At 67.2% G+C, this 19,454-nt stretch overlaps 9 protein-coding genes across 9 annotated transcripts; 5 read left to right on the plus strand and 4 right to left on the minus strand.

Moving 5' to 3' along the window:
* The first annotated feature begins 366 nt into the window (after window positions 1–366).
* On the plus strand, window positions 367–1,935 carry V1510DRAFT_422798 (uncharacterized protein). Its single transcript, XM_066934846.1, has one exon. The coding sequence runs from the start codon at window positions 490–492 to the stop codon at window positions 1,714–1,716; it is 1,227 nt and encodes a 408-aa protein (XP_066786877.1). The 5' UTR covers window positions 367–489; the 3' UTR covers window positions 1,717–1,935.
* Window positions 1,936–2,592: 657 nt separating this feature from the next.
* V1510DRAFT_422799 (glucose signaling factor 2-domain-containing protein) lies at window positions 2,593–4,302 on the plus strand. Its single transcript, XM_066934847.1, has one exon. It carries the CDS (start codon window positions 2,890–2,892, stop codon window positions 4,201–4,203), a length of 1,314 nt encoding a protein of 437 aa, XP_066786878.1. The 5' UTR covers window positions 2,593–2,889; the 3' UTR covers window positions 4,204–4,302.
* Window positions 4,303–5,392: 1,090 nt separating this feature from the next.
* On the plus strand, window positions 5,393–6,568 carry V1510DRAFT_427294 (CRAL-TRIO domain-containing protein; the record flags this gene model as incomplete). The annotated part of the gene is made up of 2 exons (XM_066935200.1): window positions 5,393–6,370; window positions 6,404–6,568. 2 exons carry the CDS (start codon window positions 5,393–5,395, stop codon window positions 6,566–6,568), a joined length of 1,143 nt encoding a protein of 380 aa, XP_066786879.1.
* Window positions 6,360–7,324, minus strand: V1510DRAFT_399142 (uncharacterized protein; the record flags this gene model as incomplete). The annotated part of the gene is made up of 1 exon (XM_066931935.1): window positions 6,360–7,324. One exon carries the CDS (start codon window positions 7,322–7,324, stop codon window positions 6,656–6,658), a length of 669 nt encoding a protein of 222 aa, XP_066786880.1. The 3' UTR covers window positions 6,360–6,655.
* A 1,571-nt stretch (window positions 7,325–8,895) lies between these two features.
* On the minus strand, window positions 8,896–10,558 carry V1510DRAFT_270286 (uncharacterized protein). Its single transcript, XM_066930585.1, has 2 exons — window positions 10,019–10,558; window positions 8,896–9,982 (listed from the first exon to the last, which is right to left on the minus strand). Exons 1-2 carry the CDS (start codon window positions 10,061–10,063, stop codon window positions 9,017–9,019), a joined length of 1,011 nt encoding a protein of 336 aa, XP_066786881.1. The 5' UTR covers window positions 10,064–10,558; the 3' UTR covers window positions 8,896–9,016.
* A 774-nt stretch (window positions 10,559–11,332) lies between these two features.
* Window positions 11,333–14,410, minus strand: V1510DRAFT_427296 (Annexin; the record flags this gene model as incomplete). Its single annotated transcript, XM_066935201.1, has 2 exons — window positions 11,333–12,766; window positions 14,396–14,410. 2 exons carry the CDS (start codon window positions 14,408–14,410, stop codon window positions 11,333–11,335), a joined length of 1,449 nt encoding a protein of 482 aa, XP_066786882.1.
* A 647-nt stretch (window positions 14,411–15,057) lies between these two features.
* Window positions 15,058–16,988, plus strand: V1510DRAFT_270291 (uncharacterized protein). The gene is made up of 2 exons (XM_066930586.1): window positions 15,058–15,443; window positions 15,728–16,988. The coding sequence occupies exons 1-2, from the start codon at window positions 15,378–15,380 to the stop codon at window positions 16,688–16,690; spliced, it is 1,029 nt and encodes a 342-aa protein (XP_066786883.1). The 5' UTR covers window positions 15,058–15,377; the 3' UTR covers window positions 16,691–16,988.
* V1510DRAFT_383039 (uncharacterized protein) lies at window positions 16,986–18,118 on the plus strand. Its single transcript, XM_066931669.1, has 2 exons — window positions 16,986–17,126; window positions 17,255–18,118. The coding sequence occupies exon 2, from the start codon at window positions 17,255–17,257 to the stop codon at window positions 18,086–18,088; it is 834 nt and encodes a 277-aa protein (XP_066786884.1). The 5' UTR covers window positions 16,986–17,126; the 3' UTR covers window positions 18,089–18,118.
* On the minus strand, window positions 18,082–19,402 carry V1510DRAFT_383043 (uncharacterized protein). The gene is made up of 2 exons (XM_066931670.1): window positions 19,362–19,402; window positions 18,082–19,256 (listed from the first exon to the last, which is right to left on the minus strand). The coding sequence occupies exon 2, from the start codon at window positions 19,247–19,249 to the stop codon at window positions 18,116–18,118; it is 1,134 nt and encodes a 377-aa protein (XP_066786885.1). The 5' UTR covers window positions 19,250–19,256; window positions 19,362–19,402; the 3' UTR covers window positions 18,082–18,115.
* Window positions 19,403–19,454: the final 52 nt, after the last annotated feature.

The raw sequence follows: 19,454 nt of genomic DNA on the forward strand, positions 1-19,454 counted from the left end.
TCGTACGCGTTCACGTCGACGCCGAACACATTGCCGGCCGAGAGGCGGCCGGCTTCGGCGATCGACCCGCGCTTCTATGACAGCGGTTATTATCAGCAGCAGCACCATCAACAGCAGCTGCAGTATCAGGCACAGTATGCTGCTCAGCAGTATGCTCAGCAGTACATGCAGCCGCAATACCAGTATGCTCAGCATCAGCAGCATCAACAGCAGCAGCAGCAGTACGTCCAGTACGCTGCTGCTCCGGCTCCGCGGCCCTCTACTTCTGGTCCCTCGAGATACTCCCACGGGCACCGGAGATCGGACGCATCTGGATCCTCAATCTCATCTACTTCCTCGGAGGAATATGTCCACGGTGACTACTACCGCCCGACGACGGCCTCCTCGCATGCGTCGTCGGTGGCACAGTCTGTCACGCAAGGATTTCCCCGCCGCACGTCGTCCTACTTCCCCCCCGCAGCAGACGAGGCTCCGCCTACGCCGCGGCAAATGGTCGCGCCGGTCGCGGTCTCCCGGCCGGGATCTTTCTACGAAGAGCCGATCAAACATCACCGGCCGTTCACGCCGAGCTTGACCGGTAACGAGATGCCTCGCATGCCCGCGCGGGCTCTTGTTTTCGACACTAAAGACGCAGTGAGCTCCATTGACTCCATGGACGAGGCTCCGGTCTACCTGCGCAAGCCTAACATTCTCCGCCCGGCGACGTCCGGTGTTGGTGCTCGTGATAGCATGCTTCTGATGAAGCCTACGACGCCCACCCCTCGCTCGGTCTCTAGCATGGGTACTCACACGCCCCCTCTCTCTACATCTAGCACTGCTTCTAGCGTGAACAGCAGTGTAAGCGCGAACAGCAATGCGAGTGCGAGCAGCAGCAATACCAGCATCAGCAGCAACGGCAGCGCCAAGTATGGTGCTGTGGCATCGCAGGCGCGTGCTGATCTTGACCACACCATGAAGCGGTCGGTCTCGGAGCCGTGCTTCGGGGGCCCCGAGGCTGCTACTGAAAAAAAGAGCGGCCTTAAGAGCCGGCTGCGGAAGGTGTTCTCGTTTGTGAACCCTGCACCGGTCTCGTCACCGCCGCCGTCGCCTACGGCTGCGGTAGTCGTTCCGGCGACCAACCCGCAGCCGCCAGTGGAGCGTGTTCCTCGACCGGCTACCCCCGGGATCGTGCGCACCGTGGAGACGGTGCAGCAGGCCCCGCAGGCGCAGCCGATTGTACAGGCGTCGCCGATTGCACAGACGCAGCCGCCCACGCCGATTGAGTTGCCGCAGGTGCCAACGCCACCGTCGCCTGTGTCAGACACGGGCTCTGCCGGCGACCTTGAGGGAGACGAGACCGGCAATCTCTTTGATGCGCTTACGCTGGCGTACATCGAGAAGCCTCCTAAAGGAATACTCAAGCGACACCAGTCGGCTGAGACGGAGCAGCTGGAGCCTCCGGAGCTGATCCGGGAGCCGTCGCTGGCGTCGTCGTCGTCGTCGCTGTCGTCGAACGAGCCTACAACGCCTACAGAGTCGCACCACGTGATGTTTGCGCGCGAGCTGTACATCTGCTCGACGTGGCACTCGATGGAGTACGACCGGCGCGGTGAGGTGGCGACCTGCAACCGGCTGACGCCATGGCTGGCGCAGCAGATTAAGGACGAGCTCAACGAGTACAAGAACTCAGAGATGCTGGTCCACGAGAAGTCGCGTGATAATACTCACTTCTTTTGATTAAAATTGATAATGGTTCTTTAATGTCTAATTGAGCATCCTGTTGACGTGCAAATGATATTTTGTTAGTACCGATGTTATATTCTTATGTTTATATCTAATTTACGTCTTCGCTTCAAAATGCGCCGCGGCAGGCAGCTGGGCAGGCAGTGCGCCGATCCACGCGCGTGGTCCGCGGAGATGGCGGGCCGGCCGTACGCGGCGGAATTGCCACCGGATCCGTTGTCTTGGAACCGCGCTTGTACACGGCGCGTACTGGTACGGAGTGGCGCGTACGCGGCTGCCAGGGCCCGGCCGGCGTGGGTCGCGGTGGCTGAGGGCGCGGAGCCACCGCACCGCGCAGCCAGCGCAGGAGCCCGCCTCACCGCCGCCCGTTTAAGTTCGAGCACTAGGCCAAACGCTGCGTTCCGGCCGCGCACGCTGTCGCGCGCGGGCCAGCCGCCGCGGTGCGACCCGTCCAGCCAGGACCAATTGAGTTCGCCCAATTGAGTTCGAGCCCCGCAGGTCGCGACCCCGCCCGCGAGCGCGGCCAAGCTGGCCGCCGAGAGCCGCGGGGTGTCGTGCCCGGCGTTGCGACCCATGACCGCCGTGCCACGTCGCCTCTTCCGGGTCGTTTCCGTGCGTGCACGCGGCCTTCGACAGGGGCGGCTAGCCTGACTGGGTCAGCACGGCCGTCGTTACCCCACCCGGGCCCTGCACGGGCGGCTCCAAGTGCGCTGGACGCGGCGCGATTGGCACCGGAAAGCGCACGCGAGCACGACGAGTAAAGCATAAATGCAAACAAGATTGTGGCCGGCGTCCGCGCCAGGCCCGTAGCGGCAACGCCCACTCACATTTAGGCTGCTTCCAGGGTTTTGCGGGTAGGTCTTGTACCGATACCGCGCCAGCCAAGTCCGCCGGTACCACTACCGCCCCCACCAGTACACATACATCCGCACTACGCCGCAAAGACCGCTAAGCCAGCGTCCGCTATCGTATTCCACCACCACTAGGCGGCAGGCAGGTCAAGACGGAAGGAAGAAGCACAGCACGTCAGACTAAGGCGTATCTCTTCGCCGGGCGGCGTATCTGGTTCTCGCATCTTCTTTATCTTTCACGGACGTCATCCGTTAAATACCACGGGAGCGCCGCGCAGAGCAGCCACGGAGTATCTTCAGCAGCAATCGGAGAACGATGTCGTCGGACAACCTCGATACATCGACGCCGACGCAGGCGCTCAACACGGAGCCGCCGGCGTCGGCCAAGGACGAGCTCATTGACATCTACATCCGGCTGAACGGCGACTCGGAGAAGGACTACTGCTTCTGCCTGAAGCGGTCGAGCCCAGTTTCGGCGCTCTACAAGGTGTTTGACTACCTGCCGCTGGTGCTGTCGCCGACGTACTTCTTTGAGCCCCGCCCGAGGGGGTTCCACCTGTCGCAATCGCCGGGATTCCTGACGTCGGAGGGCGCGCTGCTGTTCAAGCACCGCGACGGCCGGCTGACGGCGCTGGACGAGACCAAGACGATTGCCGAGGTCGCGCGCGAGGGCCAGCTGTTTGTGCCGATTTTCCCCAAGAGCTACCGGCGCATCTTCGCGGTCGTGGGCTTCCTGCTGCTGTGGCTGTACACGGACCTGCCCGACTGGGCGTCGTACACGCCGGGCATCTCGCTGTTTGCGCTGACGTCGCGGGCGTACGAGCGCTGGTTCCCGGACGGGCTCAACGGCACCGAGCCGATCGACACGACGGACCCGGACTACATCGCGGCGCACGCGCAGGACGGCGTCATCGACGTGGTGTTCTTCCTCTTCCACGTCATCAAGGTCACCGTCGTGTTCCTGATCTTCTTCTTTGGCGGCTTCAACCCGTCGTCGCTCAACGTCGTGCGGACGATGTTCTTCCGCGAGCAGCGCCCGGACGTGACGCCGGAGCAGCTGCGCGACCTGGGCTGGACCGGCGCCCGCCGCATCACCCCCGAGGAGTGGCGCGAGGAGAACCGCAACCGCAAGATCGAGGAGTGCGGCGGCGCGCTGCGCGCCTACGAGAAGGGCATCCTCATGGGCCTGACCACGGCCGGCATCCACCTCGGCCCCGGCGAGGGCTTTGACACGCCCCGCGGCTGGGTCCCGCCGCCGACGGCCGAGACCGACGAGCCGGTGGCCGTTGCGCCAGCCACCACCGTGGCCGAGGACGCCGCGGACCCGGCCGAGGAGGAGGACGCGCCGGCCGCGCCGGCTGCGCCGGCCGAGCCCGTCATCACCGACGTCGAGCAGGTCATGATCCGCCTGGGCCCGGACTACGAGCAGCAGCTGTCCAAGGCGCGCCGCGCCGAGATTTCGCGCCGCATGAAGGTTCTGGGCGAGACCGTGGCTGTCGCGCTCAAGGAGTGGCGCCGCATCGGCCCGCTGGTCACCACCCAGGACGTGGCGGACCGGTACATTCTGCGCAAGAAGTTTGGCGACGGCCCTGTGCGGCTCGAGCTGCAGGACGCGAAGAAGACCAACTAGAGCACTGCTCATGTATAATTGACGACGGCGAGAGAGCCATGGACAAAACAGCATACCTGGGATTTCATTGTACTACCTAATGTGACATTTTTACTGCTGTACCTGCGCGCTGCGGCGCGGACCGTGGCGCGGACCGTGGCGCGGCGGGCCGCGCGGCGCGGGCGACGGCGCGGCGCAGTCACGTGATCAGCCGCACCGCGTGCGGCGATCCGAGCCGCACGCATCAGCCCTGACCCCATGCGCGCGCCGCACCCGGTGCGGCGCAGTGGGGCCGCACGCCGTGCGGCTCGACCCACAGCCTCCCCGCGGCTGCGCCACCGGCGGACCTCGGCCGCCCCCGTATCCACACTAGCCCGGCGCCAGCCATGACTGCCAGTCTGCCCGGCGCGTGCCGCCACACGCTTTAGACTCGGCTCCGGTCGGTGATGCTCCCGGCGCCCTTTGTTTCCGACCCGGCCGCTAGCCGCTGGGCGCGCTAGCCGGCGCCCGCCAGGCCGCAGTGCCGGCTGCGGCCGACACCGTGCCGCGCTCGGGCGCTGCGGCCGCCCTGAGCCGCGGGCGCAGCCCTGGCCGACGCAGCGCGAGCGCGGTGGGCGCCTGCGGCGCAGTCTGCACTGCCACCGTAGCCGCCCGCGCGAACAGCCGTCGACCGGTGCCAGCACGGCGGACGGCACGGACCAGACGCGCGCCGCCGGCCGCGTCGTCCGCAGCTATTGGGCAGCCGTAGCGGCCACACAATGCGCCACGGCGCCGTTTCCGCGGGCCTTCCACCATCTTCGCCCTTCGGGAAGGTGGAATCTCGATTACTCTTAAAAGCCACCAGTAAATTTTTGTGTCCCATCTTCCAACCCACACCATCTATCGCACGGTGCGGACCCTAGCAGCTATTTTGCAGCTTGCACTCACTCAATCGCGTCCTGCGTGGCCAGGCGATCTACTTGTGGACTAGGTGAGTGCATGGCGGGTGCGGGGCGCGCGCGTGCGGGCGGCCGGGCTGCCGGGAGGTCCAGTGCCACTTTCCGGGTCCCATAAGCGGTGCACGGGCGGCGGGCGCGGCGGCGGCGACGGGCGGCGCGGGCGGCCGCCGGGCGGGCGGGCGCGACGGGCCGTGCGCGCCGCGCTGAGCGCGCGGGCGGCCGCCGGCAGCGGCCGGCGCAGATCTATCAAACATTGCTGACCGCAGAACTCAATGCCCATCCTCAAAAAGTCGAGCCGGGCGTCGGCGTCGCCGGCGGCGGTGGACAACACCGAGTGCATCTACGTGCCGCTCGCGGCGCCCGTGCCCGAGGCGGTGACGCCGCGGCGGGCGGGCCTGACCGCGGAGGAGCAGGAGAAGTACAACAGCCTGCTGGAACACTTCAACAGCATCGGGGAGCTGCCGGTGTCGTCCAAGGCGGACGAGAAGGCGACGGCGCCGCTGTCGGACGAGGAGAAGGCGTGGATTACGCGCGAGTGCCTGCTGCGGTACCTGCGGGCGACCAAGTGGAAGCTGGCAGACACGTGCAAGCGGGTCGAGGGCACGCTGGTGTGGCGGCGCGAGTTCGGCGTGTACGACAAGCTGACGGCCGAGTACATCTCGCCCGAGAACGAGACCGGCAAGCAGCTCGTGATGGGCTACGACCTGGCGCGGCGGCCGTGCCTGTACCTGTTCCCGTCGCGGCAGAACACCAAGGGCCCGGAGCGGCAGGTGCAGCACCTGGTGTACTCGCTCGAGCGGGTGATCGACATGATGCCGTCGGGCCAGGACACGCTGGCGCTGCTGATCGACTTCAAGGACGCGACGTCGTCCAAGAACCCGTCGGTGGGCACCGGCCGGCAGGTGCTGCACATCCTGCAGACGCACTACCCCGAGCGGCTGGGCAAGGCGCTGGTGATCAACATCCCGTGGTTCGTGTGGACGTTCCTGAAGATCATCTACCCGTTCATCGACCCGCTCACGCGCGAGAAGCTCGTGTTCTCGGAGCCGCTGGACAAGTACGTGCCGGCCGAGCAGCTGGACGTCGAGTTCGGCGGCAAGGTCCGCTTCCCGTACGACCACGCCAAGTACTGGCCCGCGCTCGAGTCCATGTGCAAGGCCAAGCGCGAGCTGTACATGCGGCGCTGGCGCGACCTGGGCGGCCCGATCGGCGCGCCCGAGGAGATCCTGCGGGCCGAGACGGACGAGCAGGTGGCCGCGATCCTGGCGCGCGGCGACGACGAGCCGCCGGCCGAGGCGACCGAGCCGGCCGCGCCGGCCGCGCCGGCCGACGCCGACGCCGCGCCGCCGGCCGACTCGTACGTCGCCAAGATGGCCGCGCTCAGCGAGGGCTCCGACGTCGACGCGGTCGACGCCAAGCTGGGCGACCTCGCCGTGGCCGACAAATAGCCGTGTAGATCTACGTTTGTTTAATTTGCATACCACGCCCGGCTGTGAATGCTTGATTGGTTTAATATATGGTTTCTATGTACAGCTTCACGTCGGCTTGGCGCACTTGCGCTCCTCGACCAGGCCCGTCTTCGGGCACTTCATCGTCCGCCAGTCGACCGGGTACATGGGCTCGCCGGCCTGGCTGACGGCGAACACCACGCCGAGGTCGTTGCGCGCCGTCGTCAGGTAGTAGTTGGTGCCATCGCCGAGCGAGACGACCTGGGCGCGCACGATGTCGCCCGGCCGGAACGACGTCACGATCTTGACCTTGTCCTTCTCGGTCGCGCGCACGTCCTGCGACCGGATGATCCCGCCGTACTCGCCCTTGGCGACGACCTTGCCGGGGCCGGCGCCGGCGGCGGAAGCGTCGGCGGCGGCCGGATCGGTGGCCAGGCCGGCGGCCGTGGCGGCGTCAGCCACGCCCGAGCCGACCACCAGAATCAGCACGTTGGCCTGGCGCGCGTCGATCTTGACCACGCGTGCCAGCACGACGTCGCCGACGGCCGGCAGCGAGCCCGTCGCGTCGGCCGCGGCCGCCGGCCGGCCGACCGAGATCTGCGGCAGCGGGCGGTCGGCCGCGGGCGGCGCGGTGGACACGCGGCCGAGCAGGGACGCGACGACCTGGCCGTCCGAGACGTACGTGCCGGCGCCGCTCGCGTAGACGGCCGTGCTGGCCAGCGGCTGGCCGGGGATTGCGAACTGGGGCAGCGACATTGGGGAGCTGGGGACGGCGCGGGCGCGAAGATTTTCACGGGCGGGCACGTGACGAGCCGCACGGTGTGCGGCGCGGCGCGCCCACGCCGCGCCGCACGCCGCGCGGCGCGCGCACGTGCCGCGCCCCGCCCCGCCGCACGGCCGCGCCACCGGCGGTCCCGGGCTGACAGCGCCGCCGACCGGCCGAACCTTATCGGCGGGCGTATGACCAGCTGCGTCAGGTGAGCGGCGCGGCTCACGTCACACCCGCCAGCTGTCTTGCGCCGGCGCATGCGGCATGGCATGACGCCGGGCTACGTCGCGGTGCGTCTGACAAGCGCACGCAGGGATTGTGGCGCGTATGAGGCCGGGTCGCTGGCCGCCGAGACGCACGCGTGGCCTACAGCGCCCGCGCCGGCGGCCAGCAGGCCCGGGCCTGATCTGGACAGCCGTGCGCCGGCACGCAGCCTGCGGGTCAGATCGCGGCGCGTGCAGCCAGTCTCGAACGGCACATGGCGCTACGCTGACAAGCGCCGATCGCGGCTTTTTGGACCGGACGAACTAGTGAGGGGAAGGCCGCGGCCGTCCGGCGCCGCGGCTGGTTGGCCCACTGGCAGCGCGCGGGCGGCGGCGGCAGCACCGGCCGCGGCGGGCGTCTAGGCGCGCCGCCGACGAGCGGCTCCGGTGCCCCGACCCTTAGCCGGGGGCTCCACGCTGGCCAGTGGGTCGCCGGCGGGAGCTGTGGCCGGGGCGGGGCGGCGGCCGCAGCCGGGGCGCGTGGCCGGGCCGCTCGGCAGATGTGATCGCCGAGGCCGGCGCGGCCACCCCCCCGAGGGCCGCGGCCGTAGCGGCGCCGGCAGCGCCGGCAGCGGCCGGGGACGACGGGGGGCAGCGGCCGGGCGCGCCGGCCGGCCCGCGCGCGCGGACCCGCGGCCCGGCCGACTGGTCCGCGGCCGCCGGGGGGCTCGCCACAGCCGCTCGGCCGCCTTGGTCTCGTGCGGTTATCGCGGCCAAGGCTGCGGAAACACGTGTGGGCGCGGCCACGAAAACGAAGGCTGAAACACGGCTTAGCCAGCGAGACACGCCCGGGCGGCGGCCTCGGAGTACAGCCATCAATGTGATGAACTGGGCTAGCCGCGGCGGCCGCCGATGGCCGTACCGGCGTGGCCGCGCAGCTAAGGTTCGACGTGTCTGTGCACATGCGGGTCACGGAGTCCGGACCTTTTGTGATTTGTGTGAGCGAGTCCGGACTCGACCCGGCGTGGGTACCACGGCGGGTGCCCAGACCCGTCTGGCCCTGGCGGCGGCACCGTGCTGGTTGCGCGTGTGGCGGTGCGTGGCGGTGCTGCCCAGCCTTGGCATCTGTGGCTCAGCCGCAGCCCGCGCCGTGGCGCCGTGGCGCCGGCCGGCTCATCCGCTGGCCCCTTGGCCGTGGCGCACGACGCGTCGACGCCACCATCCGGCGCCCTAGCCGTGTCGCGCGCCGTCCTGTTCGCGGCGCCAGGGGCGCGCGCAAGTTCGCAGACGAGAACAGGTTTATTTAATAATACACGATACACGTACATTTACACACTAAGAATACAGGCATATTAAAAGATTGCATATTCAAGACAGGACCAAACAAAAATGGACTGAACGTAGACCGGGGAAAAACAGCGCCCGCCGCAGCGCGGCGGGCACGGGGAGCGCAGGGAGCTGTGCGCGACGGGCCTCCTAGGCCGGCTGGTCCTTGCGTTTCTTCTTCTTGTCTTTCTTCGGGGACTTGAGAGCATCAACCAGGGCAGCGTGGTCCGGCTGCTTGGACGCCGGCGCCGAGGCGCCCGCAATCACAAACGCAGCCGGAGAGGCGGTCGTCGGCACAAGGTCATCCTTGTGCTTGCGTTTCTTATTTATCTGCCGGGCCGGCGCATCAGCGTCGAGACCGAGCCCATTGGGGGCTACGGCCACGGCGTCTAATTCATCACGCGCCGGCCCGACTTTTTTTTTTCTCGGAGTCTTGTCAGAGTCGTTGCCGTCGAGATCGGCCAGGTCGAGGCCGTTGGCCGCTCCCAGGTCTGCCTCCACCGCCGAGAGCCCCAGTGCCGAGGCCTTCTCGGCGTTGTACTGCTCCTTGAGCACCTCGTACTTGGCCAGCTGCTCGCGGTACAGGTCGTCCCACGGCTTCTTCTCCTCGGGCGTCATGTTGCGCCAGCGCTCGGCCACGGCGCGCACGACGTCATTGTGCGAGACGTCCGTGCGGCCCTGTGCCAGGAACTCGGCCTTGACCAGCTTCTGCGCCGAGTTGGCGTACGTAAAGTACACCGTCGGTGGCCGACGAGGCGCGTCCGGATCGACCTCCTTGCGCGCCTTCTTGGCCACGGCCTTCTTGGGCACGCCCACGACTGTCTCAGGCTCGTCCTCCGTGCCCGCCTCGGTCTCGTCTGCGCCCGGGGTCGCCGCCGGCACCGCCAGTAGGCCCGCGTCCGGCGACGACGCCTCAGCGTCCTTCTTTGCCGGCGCGCGCTTGCGCTTTGCCGCCGGCGACGCCGGCGCGGTCGCAAACGCCAGAGTCGGCGCTACAAACGCCGGCAACGCGTCAGCCTGGTCCGGCGCGTACTCTGCCACTGCCGAGTAGAACTCAATTGCCGCGCGCGACGCATCGTTGCAGACGTGCGACAGCTGCGTCAAGGACGCGACAAGCTGCCACGTCAGTCTCCTCTGGCGACGTCTACTTACCGCGTCCTTCTTTATTTTGAGGATGTCGTATGGAGTCAGCGACATCCTGGCGTCGGTGCTTGGTGCCGCTCGGCGAGCCGCGTCTTTGCGCGGCAGGCTGTTTGCGTCGGCGACCAGCGTGCGGCGCTGCGTGACCGATTCGTGATCGGTGTGACCTCGGGTCTGCTGCCAAACGCGAATTAGACGACCTGCGGCCTTCTATCGCTCGAAGACGTGACGCGGAGAAGGAAACAAATTAGTGGTTTGTGTGCTATATAAGAGCACAAGGCGTCTGAAGGCCACTCTGCAGGCGGCGCGGATAGTGGTGGAAAAAAGGGGCGTGGATTAGAGGAGGGGGTGCAGCATAAATGGTCCGCGAATGGCCGGGGGGAGTGTGTTAGTGGTGGTAGTGATAAACGGTGGTCCACCGAAATTTTTGGTTGGTGGACGGCTATGGCGACTGGCCGCTGGTGGACTAGTGGATGGTCCAGATAAAGGCCAGCGAGACACCAAAGTTTAATACCCGGGCAAGGGCTTCGGGTCTGCTATCTACGGCACGGGCGCGCAGCCCGGCACAGACGTGAACACGTCCGAGCGATGCAAGCCACGGTGACTAGTCGGGGGGAGGGGAGGGAAGAGTGGCGCTCTAGCCGGGAAGAACCGATTTGTGCTGTACTAGCCGGACCGGGCTCGCGCGACGGCCGCAAACTACCTGCCAGCCGCCGGACATGAAGACGTACGCTGGCGGACGAAGGGCGTCATTAGTAAATCGGGGATGACATCGGGACCGCGGGCGCGTGCGCCGGCGGCTGCAGGCTGCGGCTGTGCAGCCGCAGCCGTCGCCCACGAGATGGGGTCGCGCAGCCACGCGGCTGGAACGCGGAAGGCGATGGAACACGGTGCCACGGTGTCTGCCCGGCTCGGCCCGGCCATCGAGAAAGGGCACCCGCGCACACGGCACGCCCGACGCGCTTGTCCGCGATGCGAGGGCCCGTCAGTCCCCGCAAGGGCGAGCAAAGGAGGGGACGTGACGGTCGCGCCGCGAGGGGACTGCCACTAGCGCGATACCAGCTGCATGGCCGGCCAGCCGGATGTGGCCTGCACGGCGGCTGGCAAAAAAACGCGTCCGGCGCGACCCGGCTTCTTGGCTGATCCATTACTCTGGACTCGTGCCGCCGCGCGGGGAGGCCACGGCGCAGGCCTCGGTAGCGACCGGCCGCCCGGTCGACTCCGGGCAGCAGCAGTACTGTGCTGCACTCTTGAATAACGCGATACCGCGCGAGCGGGCGGATACGGCCCGACAGGTGGTCTCATTAGCTATTGAACTAATTAAATTTACTCGACCAGCGCCAGCATCAGCCGGCGATAGTCGCCGCTAACCTCAGTGCGGATGCGCTGTGCAAGTTCGCGGTGGTACACGGTGCGGTACGACTGTTTGATAGCGTTCATCAGCGCCGGGTCCCAGTGGTACCGCACGATCCGAGATACCAGCAGCTTGTCCTTGGTACCCATGCCCGCCATGGCGTCCTCCAACAGCGCTGCAAAACAGGCCGCCGGGTTGATAGCCAGACGCACGATCATCAGCAACGCCTTTTTCATGTGGCCCGAGAAGTTCTTCTCGATGGCGACCACAAGCTTCTTGCCGTAGGCCTGCTCGTAGGACTGGGCAATGGCGCGCAACGAGTTGTTGGACCGGTTGGTCAAAATAGCACAGACCTGCAACTCGTCACGGCCGATAGCGCGGTGCAGATCGGAGACGTCCTGTTGCACGCGTTGCGGCTGTACCGGCTCGTGCTCTTCCTGACGCGTGGCGCTCGTGATCATACTGAACATCGTCTTGGTCTTCAGTGACAGATCATCGGCCACATCGCGCTCGAGCGAGCGGCCGAACATCTGCCGGTAAAGACCCTTGAGCGCGTTCATCTCGGAGTTGGTGCGTCCGATGAGGACGTCGTTGAGCAGTAGCTCGTCGGTACCAGTGCCAATGACGGATTCATGCAGGCTCTGCACGTCGGCCCCAAGCGGTCCCAGCACGATCTCGGTCAGACCCTGCAGAAAGTACCCCGACGTTTCCTTTTCCATCAGCTTGACGAGCGTCTTGCCCTTGTGCTCATTGCGGTAGGCGGTCGACAGGGCCGCGATCTGCGCAGGCGTCTTGTGTGCAAGTATCTGGACCAGTGCCTTTTCGTCGGTGCCCATGCCACGCGTCGCCCTAACGATCGCGTGGAGATCCGGACCGGGATCGTAGTACGGCTGGCTGGGCTGGCTGGCCGGATAGACCGGGGCTCCGTGTACGGGCTGCGCCGGGCCGGGGCCAGCGTTGTGGTAGCCACCGGGCGCCTGCTGTTGGTACGGCTGCGGAGGCGCGCCGTACGGTTGGTTCGGTGGCGGGCCCTGTTGGTAACCGCCCCCCGGCGCGCCCTGCGGGTACCCGCCTTGCGGCCCCTGCTGGTATCCGCCTGGCGGTCCTTGCTGGTATCCTCCAGGCGCGCCCTGATGGTACCCGCCCGGAGCGCTTTGTTGGTACCCGTTCGGTTGGTTCTGCTGGTAGCCGCCCTGCGGTCCTTGCTGGTATCCACCTTGCTGATATCCGCCCTGCTGATATCCGCCCTGCTGATAGCCGCCCGGACCGCGCTGTCCGTCCGGTTGGCCCTGCTGGTATCCACCCTGCTGGTAGCCTCCAGCCTGTGGATGGCCCGGCGGCGGGCCCGAGGGAGGCCCATACTGGTTGGGCGGCGGGGCGCCGGCGGCGAAGCCGGGCGGTGGCCCCTGCGGGGGACCGTACGGGTTGTTCATTAGCTCGAATCGAGTGTGTGTAACGTGCGGTGCAAGGGGACTCGGCAGGCAAGAGGTACTGTGCAGACCACTAATCTGACGCGCGCGGCTGGTGTCGCAAATGGACGGCAGTCTGAGTTTATGATCTTAGTGCCAGTTCCGGACCTCAAGTGCGGGTATATATATACAAGTTGTGCGGCGGCGGATGACGAAATGACCGGCCCCCAGGGCCCAGCCGAGCTAGACACGCCCCAGCTTGGCCGTGTCCCAGTCTGGGAGGTTGTAGGCTAGTCCCGGGGCTGCGCAGACCACGCTAAGCCGCGTAGCCGCGGCCGAGTAGGACGCGCGCCCTGGACCCGGCCAGCGGCAAGTGGCGGCCGGCGGCAGGTGGCGCCTCGGGCCTGCAGGAGGGGCCGCCGGCGGCAGGCAGATGGCTAAGCGCGTCGCCGAGCCTACCAGTAGCGGCCGGGCGGCGGCACGGGACCGATTTTGAGGCGGTGCTGCCGGGCGGTGTCGGCTCGGCGCAGCACCGGCAAGCCACGTCACGACGCGGTCACGGGCACGGCCCGCGTAGCCGCGCCACCACTTACGCACGCAACGCGCCTCAGCCACAGCGTGCCACGCGGACGCGCAGCGGGGTTAGGGCGCCCGACATTGACGGGTATGATTGGGAATGGTACCTGTCTCTAATTAAGTCACAGCAATCAGGTCACCCAGTCCTCCCAACCGCGGACCTAATTTGACCCGTCTGGGCGAGGCCGTCCAGTTCGCTCCTCGCTCGCTTGATTTATCGCCGTCGCGCCCTCCCACTGCCCTCTTCCGCCTTTCTCGCCCGCCGCCCGCGTCTTCGAAATCTCTATATTTCCCAGGCGTCTCCCTTGATTTCATTCCCGCTCTTCCTCCTTCACTCGCCCAGTTCCCTTTCCTCCGTATAACTCTGCGAGGTATTTTGCATTATTGGATATTTTGTGTATTTTAATCAGTTATCTACTAGCCACCTTTTGTTTTATACGTCCGTTAGCTCTTTTGGCAGTGGACGATCGACGATCCATGCTCGCTACCGACCGCGTTCTTCATTCGTCTCGGCCCTTGGACCGTGATCGGCCGCACGCCCCGGCGCCGCCGACGACTACCACCGGCTCGATGCTTGACTCTGCCGCAACTGCGGCTGCCTCGGGTATGGTGGGTATTGGGGGTGCGGGCATCGGCCTGCACTCGCCACCGACCGCGTCTCTCGCCGGCGGCTCGACGGCCGGCGTCAAACGCCGCCGGTCAGGCACCGGCTCGCTCCTAGGGCCGTACCCGCAGTCGCCGGGGATGGGCCCGCTGGGCCACGCCGCCCACGGCCACTCTACGCACTCGCACGTTCAGCACCGGCTGAAGATGCCGGCTGCGTTTGCCGCGCCGGGCACGGCCACCGGAGCCACACACACCGCCTCGCCGGGACTCGCACCGCCGCACCCGGGCGCGCCCGCGCCGTCACACGTCGCCGGATCGGCCCCGGCACCCACGCGCGATTTATCAACGCCCGACTCGGCCACGCCGACTACTTCCTCTAAATATTCGCACATCAAGCCGACCATGGCCCCCAGCTCGTCTCACTCGGGCCCGGGCTCGGCGCACATGTCCGAAGGCCATACGCACGCGCCCCGATCTGCTGCCTCGGCCCCGCCCGGTGCCGACCGCGGCGCTGCCGACAGCTCCGACAACTACCCCGCCCACCCGTTCTCGCCTGAGGAGATGCTGCCGCCTGAGCATGCGTCGCAGATCGCCCTGCCCTACGCCCTCGTCCGGAAGCGCTACGCAACCAGCGTCGACGAGCGCAACTGTCTTACAGGTACGTATTCCGTCGCGCCACCCGCGCCTCGGCGGCTGATGGGCGCGTGTGCTGGTGTCGCTCGTGCTACTTGGCTGGAGCGCGACTCGGGTCGCTGGACCTCTGGGCTGCTTGATACGCTTGGGTGACACTGTGGCCACCCGTTGGGCGGATCGTCGCTCGGCGCCGGTCTTCTGGGCCCCGGCCCTGCAGGTGGTCTCCGCCCCCCCCTTTTCGCGGTCTTGGTCGCCGTCCCGGTTTGGAAGCTCGGCTTAAAGCCTATTTCCATACGCTCGTGTGGACCGGCCCGGGACGGCTCGGCTTACACCACGGATCAAGGCCTGGCTAGGGTGTACGGGCGCGGCGCCGGCAGGCCGCGGAGCGGTCACGTCAGCCAACTGTGATCCAGGCGGCCTTGGTCGACTTTGTCAGATGCACTGGTGCGTCAGCGTCTACTATGTTGGGTTAGATCCCAAGTAGGGGCTCTGAGAGGCCGCCCGCACAGGCTCACAGCATGGTGCAGATTGGTGCAGATTTGAGGCCATGAGTGCTTATTTTATCATCCCTTGAGCGCTTTCTGAGACAATCTGGCTTAGCCTGGTTCCAAGAGTGCGGTGTCTCAACTCTGTTTGGCATTAGGGTTTTTGGGGTGCAGACACTGAGCGGCACCAGCACGTGACTTGCGTCATACCGTCCCGGGGCGTTGGGTTGGCGGTGCCCTTGCCACGCGTGCGCGCGAACGGCTACTAACGACTAGTCTGCGAGTACACGGTCAACGGCCACTGGATCATGTGGGACTACCACTCGGGCTACGTGCACCTGACGGGCCTGTGGAAGGCGATCGGCAACTCGAAGGTAAGCCGGGTGATGTCGCGTGCTGCACGCGCGTGCATGTGGAGCGGGGTGTGTGGCGCGGGCGGTGCGCCGGCAGTCGGCGGCTCGGAGCCGCGGCGGCGGTGTGGCCGACGCGGGTCCAAGGCTGCGGGAGCTTGCCAGTTTGGGCCACCGCGACGTTGGGTCCGCGCCTGTGCGGCTGGGCGCCATGCCCGACGCGCCCGGCACCGGCCCGTCGCGCGCGCCGGCGCTGGCCCCGCGCCGGACGCGGCAGCACGGGGACCGGGGACATGGCTGACGAATAGGCCGACATCGTTAAACTGGTCGACAACTCGCCCGACCTCGAGCCGGTCATCCGGCGGGTGCGGGGCGGGTTCCTCAAGATCCAGGGCACGTGGCTGCCGTACAACATTGCGCGCACGCTGGCGTCGCGGACGTGCTTCCACATCCGCTACGCGCTGATCCCGCTGTTTGGGCCGACGTTCCCGGAGTCGTGCCTGCCGCCGAGCGCGCCCGGGTTCGGGCAGCTGCAGCTGAAGCTGTCGCCGGACAACGGCGTCAAGCGGCGGCGCAAGCGCAGCACCGAGTCGGTCGCGAACGGGATCGGCGCCGGCACCGCGCTCGGGACGACCGCGGGCGGGTCGCCCCCGGCCGAGGCCGGCAAGCGGCTGGGCGGGTACGCCAAGGCGGAGCACGAGCCCGCGGCGGCGTACAACAACGAGAACGCGCCCAACAAGCGGCACCAGCCGCGGCGGTCGCGGTCGACCGGCAACCTGGCGCTCGCCGCCGCGCGGCAGGCCAAGAAGGACCAGCAGTCGCTGCTGTCGCCGCCGCCGCTGCCGCGCAAGATCGACTTTTGGAACCACGAGACGCTGACGTCGTCGCCGGCGGACTTCGTCGAGGTCCTCCAGGCCACCCGGTTCCTCCAGCAGCTCTCGGCCGGGCTGCCGCACGGCCGGCAGTGGGACCTCGACGAGAAGATGGGCGGCGACTTTGAGTGCGGCGGCAAGATCTGGATGTGGGACGGGCGGGCCGGTCTCGACATTGTCGGCACGTCGCCGTCGAGCACGCCCGCCGCCGGCACGATACCGATGCACACCGGCGGCCGTGACGAGCCCGACAAGATCGAGCGCGCCATGACCCCCCGCGGCGGCGACTTCTTTGTCGCCCAGCAGGCGCTCCCCCTCGGCCTGCCCGCGCGCGACGAGGCCCGCCACGAGTTTGTCTACAACGCCCGGAAGATGAACATTTCCGGCCTGCTCTCATGACCGGACCATTACGACCTCATTCCATTCTCCACTTTAGCAAGTTACCGTCTGTTTTCTGGTGTTTTGTGTTTGCCTCAGTCTTAATTCCGCATTTATCCCGGCCCCTCGGCCATCTTTGTCTGTTCTTCTGGTCTTGTCGGGGTCTTCGTCAGGGTGGGTGTCTACGCGCGCGCGCTGCGCTTTTTATGATTTGTATTGTAGACTGGCGTTTCAGAGTTTGCGGTTCTTGCTTAGCTAGATAGGTTATTTACTCTTTGATTATATCGTAATAATGATAATGAAACTAACACTTGACGCGAGCCGGTGGAGCCGGCGACGGGGCGCCGTTACCCGGCGCTCGCGACGTGGCCTAACCGCCCGCCCCAGCCCCGGCGACTCCAGAGGGCGAGCAGCGGCTGGACGGAGCTGCGGACAAAACTAGCGAGAAAGCCGACAAGTAAGTGGCGGCCGGCGGCGGCCGCGCCGCGGCCGCGGTGCCGGCGGCCCGCGCCGCGCGCCGCGCGCCGCGCGCCCGGCGCGGCCGCTGAGCCGCACGCCCGCGCGACCCGCAGAACTGACGCGCAGATGATGCCGAGAGGCCTGGCGCAGCTGGGGCTGCTCAAGGACCGGTTCCTGGTCCTGCCGTGCCTGACGACGGTGCTCGTGGGCACGATCGCGGCCGTGTTTGTGCTGTCGACGGCGTTTCCGGCGCTGGCGACGACGCTGGCGCTGTCGTCGCAGGGCGTGCTTTCCGGCGGCGTCTACCGGCTGGTGACGTACCCGCTGGCGCACGCCGGAGTGCTGCACGTGCTGTTCAATGTGCTGGCGCTGGTGCCGGTGCTGTCGTCGTTCGAGGAGGAGACCGGCACCGTGGCGACGTCGTGGCTGCTGTTTGTGTTCACGCTCGTGCCCGGCCTGGGCCTCTGCCTGCTGAGCATCGTCACGGGCGGGGCCAGCGCGGGCGCGCCGACGACGTACACGATGGGCGCGAGCGGATGGGTGTTCACGCTGATGGCGTACTTCGCCATGAAGGACTACGCGATCCGGCCGGCGCTGTACCTGACCAACACGGTGAGCGTGCCGACGTACCTGATGCCGGTGCTGACGCTGGCCATCTGCACGGTGGTGTTCCCGGGGTCGAGCCTGGTGGGGCACGTGCTCGGGCTGGCGATGGGCTACGCGTACGCGCTCAACAAGCTGGCGCCGGTCAAGCTCTCGCAGCGGGCCGTGCAGTCGGCCGAGACGATCCTGGGCATGTACGGGGCCACGCGGGTCGTGCCGCGGTTTGTGTCGGACGAGGCCGCGGCCAAGGTGCGCGTGGTCTCGATCGACTCGTCGGTCGACAGCGGGGTGCCGTCGGGCAGCACGAGCCCGGTGCTGGCGCCGTTTGCGCGGGGCGGGCGGCCGCTGGGCAACTAGTCGAGGAATACATTCCGCTATCTATGCCTAGTACGTGATGTGGATCGCCTCGGCGTCCTCGCGCTTCTGCTTGGGCGAGTCCACGAGGTCCTGGTAGAGCAGCGCGCGCAGGTGGGCCACGTAGAACTCGAGGTGGGCCTCGAGCTCGTCGGGCTTCATGCCGAGGTCGGCGAAGGTCTTGGCGGCCTCGTCGATCTTGTGGTCGAGGAACTGGCGCTCGATCTGGTCCGCGCAGCCGACGGGCCACCAGAGCACCTTGTTGAGCATCTCGGTGGCGGACTGGGCGAGCTCCTTGTACGGGAAGTTGACCGTGTAGTAGCGCTTGCGGGCGGCGCCCATGATCTGCGCCTTGACGTCGTACGACGCCCACTCGCGGGGGCCGCGCAGCTCGAACGTCTCGCCCGCGGTCGCGTGGTCCTGGCCGATCTTGACGAGCGCCTCGGCCACGTCCGTGACGTGCACCGGGTAGTTCTTGTCCTTGTAGCTGTTGACCGAGACGTCGTATTGCGACCGCGACAGGAACCGCAGGTACCGGTCCTCGAACCCGTACATCACCGCCGGCCGCACCACGGTCGTGTGCGGGATGATCGCCCGCGCGACCTGCTCGGCCTCGAACTTGGTGCGCAGGAACTCGGACGGCGAGTCCGCCGCCGCGTTGAACGACGACACCTGCACGAACCGGTCCACGCCGAACTTGGCCGCGGCCTCGGCGATCCGCCGCGTCGACTCCACGTTCGCCTGCCGGATCGAGAAGTTCTTGGTCGGGTACTCGCGCGCAATCAGGTTGTACACCACGTCCGAGTCGCGCACCGCGGCCTCGATCGAGGCCACGTTGCGCAGGTCAAACTCGACGAAGTTGACCACGCCGAGGTCGCCCGTGACCTTGAGGAACCGCTTCTTCATCTCCTCGCGGAACGGCACCGTCACGAGCGTGCCCTGCGCCGCCAGCTTGGACGTCACGTACCGCCCCAGGAAGCCGTTTGCGCCAAACACCGTCGCCACCCGGCCCGACCGCGACGACCGCCCGCCGGAGCCGCGCGCCAGCTTGGCCTCGCCGCCGCGCGTCAGCGCCACGTCGTGCACCAGCCGGGCCGGCGCGCCGTTGCCGAAAACCGGTCCGAGTCCGCTTCGCGGCGCTCTGCCTGCCACTCTTCCGATCATCTTGTGTCTGGACGTCAGCACCGCTCGGGCCAATGCCGTGCCGGGCGTGCGCCGCGGCCGCCCGCCGTCGGCCGGGGGCCGCGCGGCCGCCCGCGCCCGCGCCCGCGCCTACCTTGATGTTTGCTCAGGTCTGAAGGTGCCACAGTGAGCCGGTCTCAAAAAACTTGCAAACACAAAAACCGGCGGCGCGTGATTGGCTGCGCGC

Source organism: Dipodascopsis tothii, assembly GCF_038497935.1.
Source record: "Dipodascopsis tothii strain CBS 759.85 unplaced genomic scaffold V1510scaffold_39, whole genome shotgun sequence".
NCBI lineage: Eukaryota > Fungi > Ascomycota > Lipomycetes > Lipomycetales > Lipomycetaceae > Neoaidaea > Neoaidaea tothii.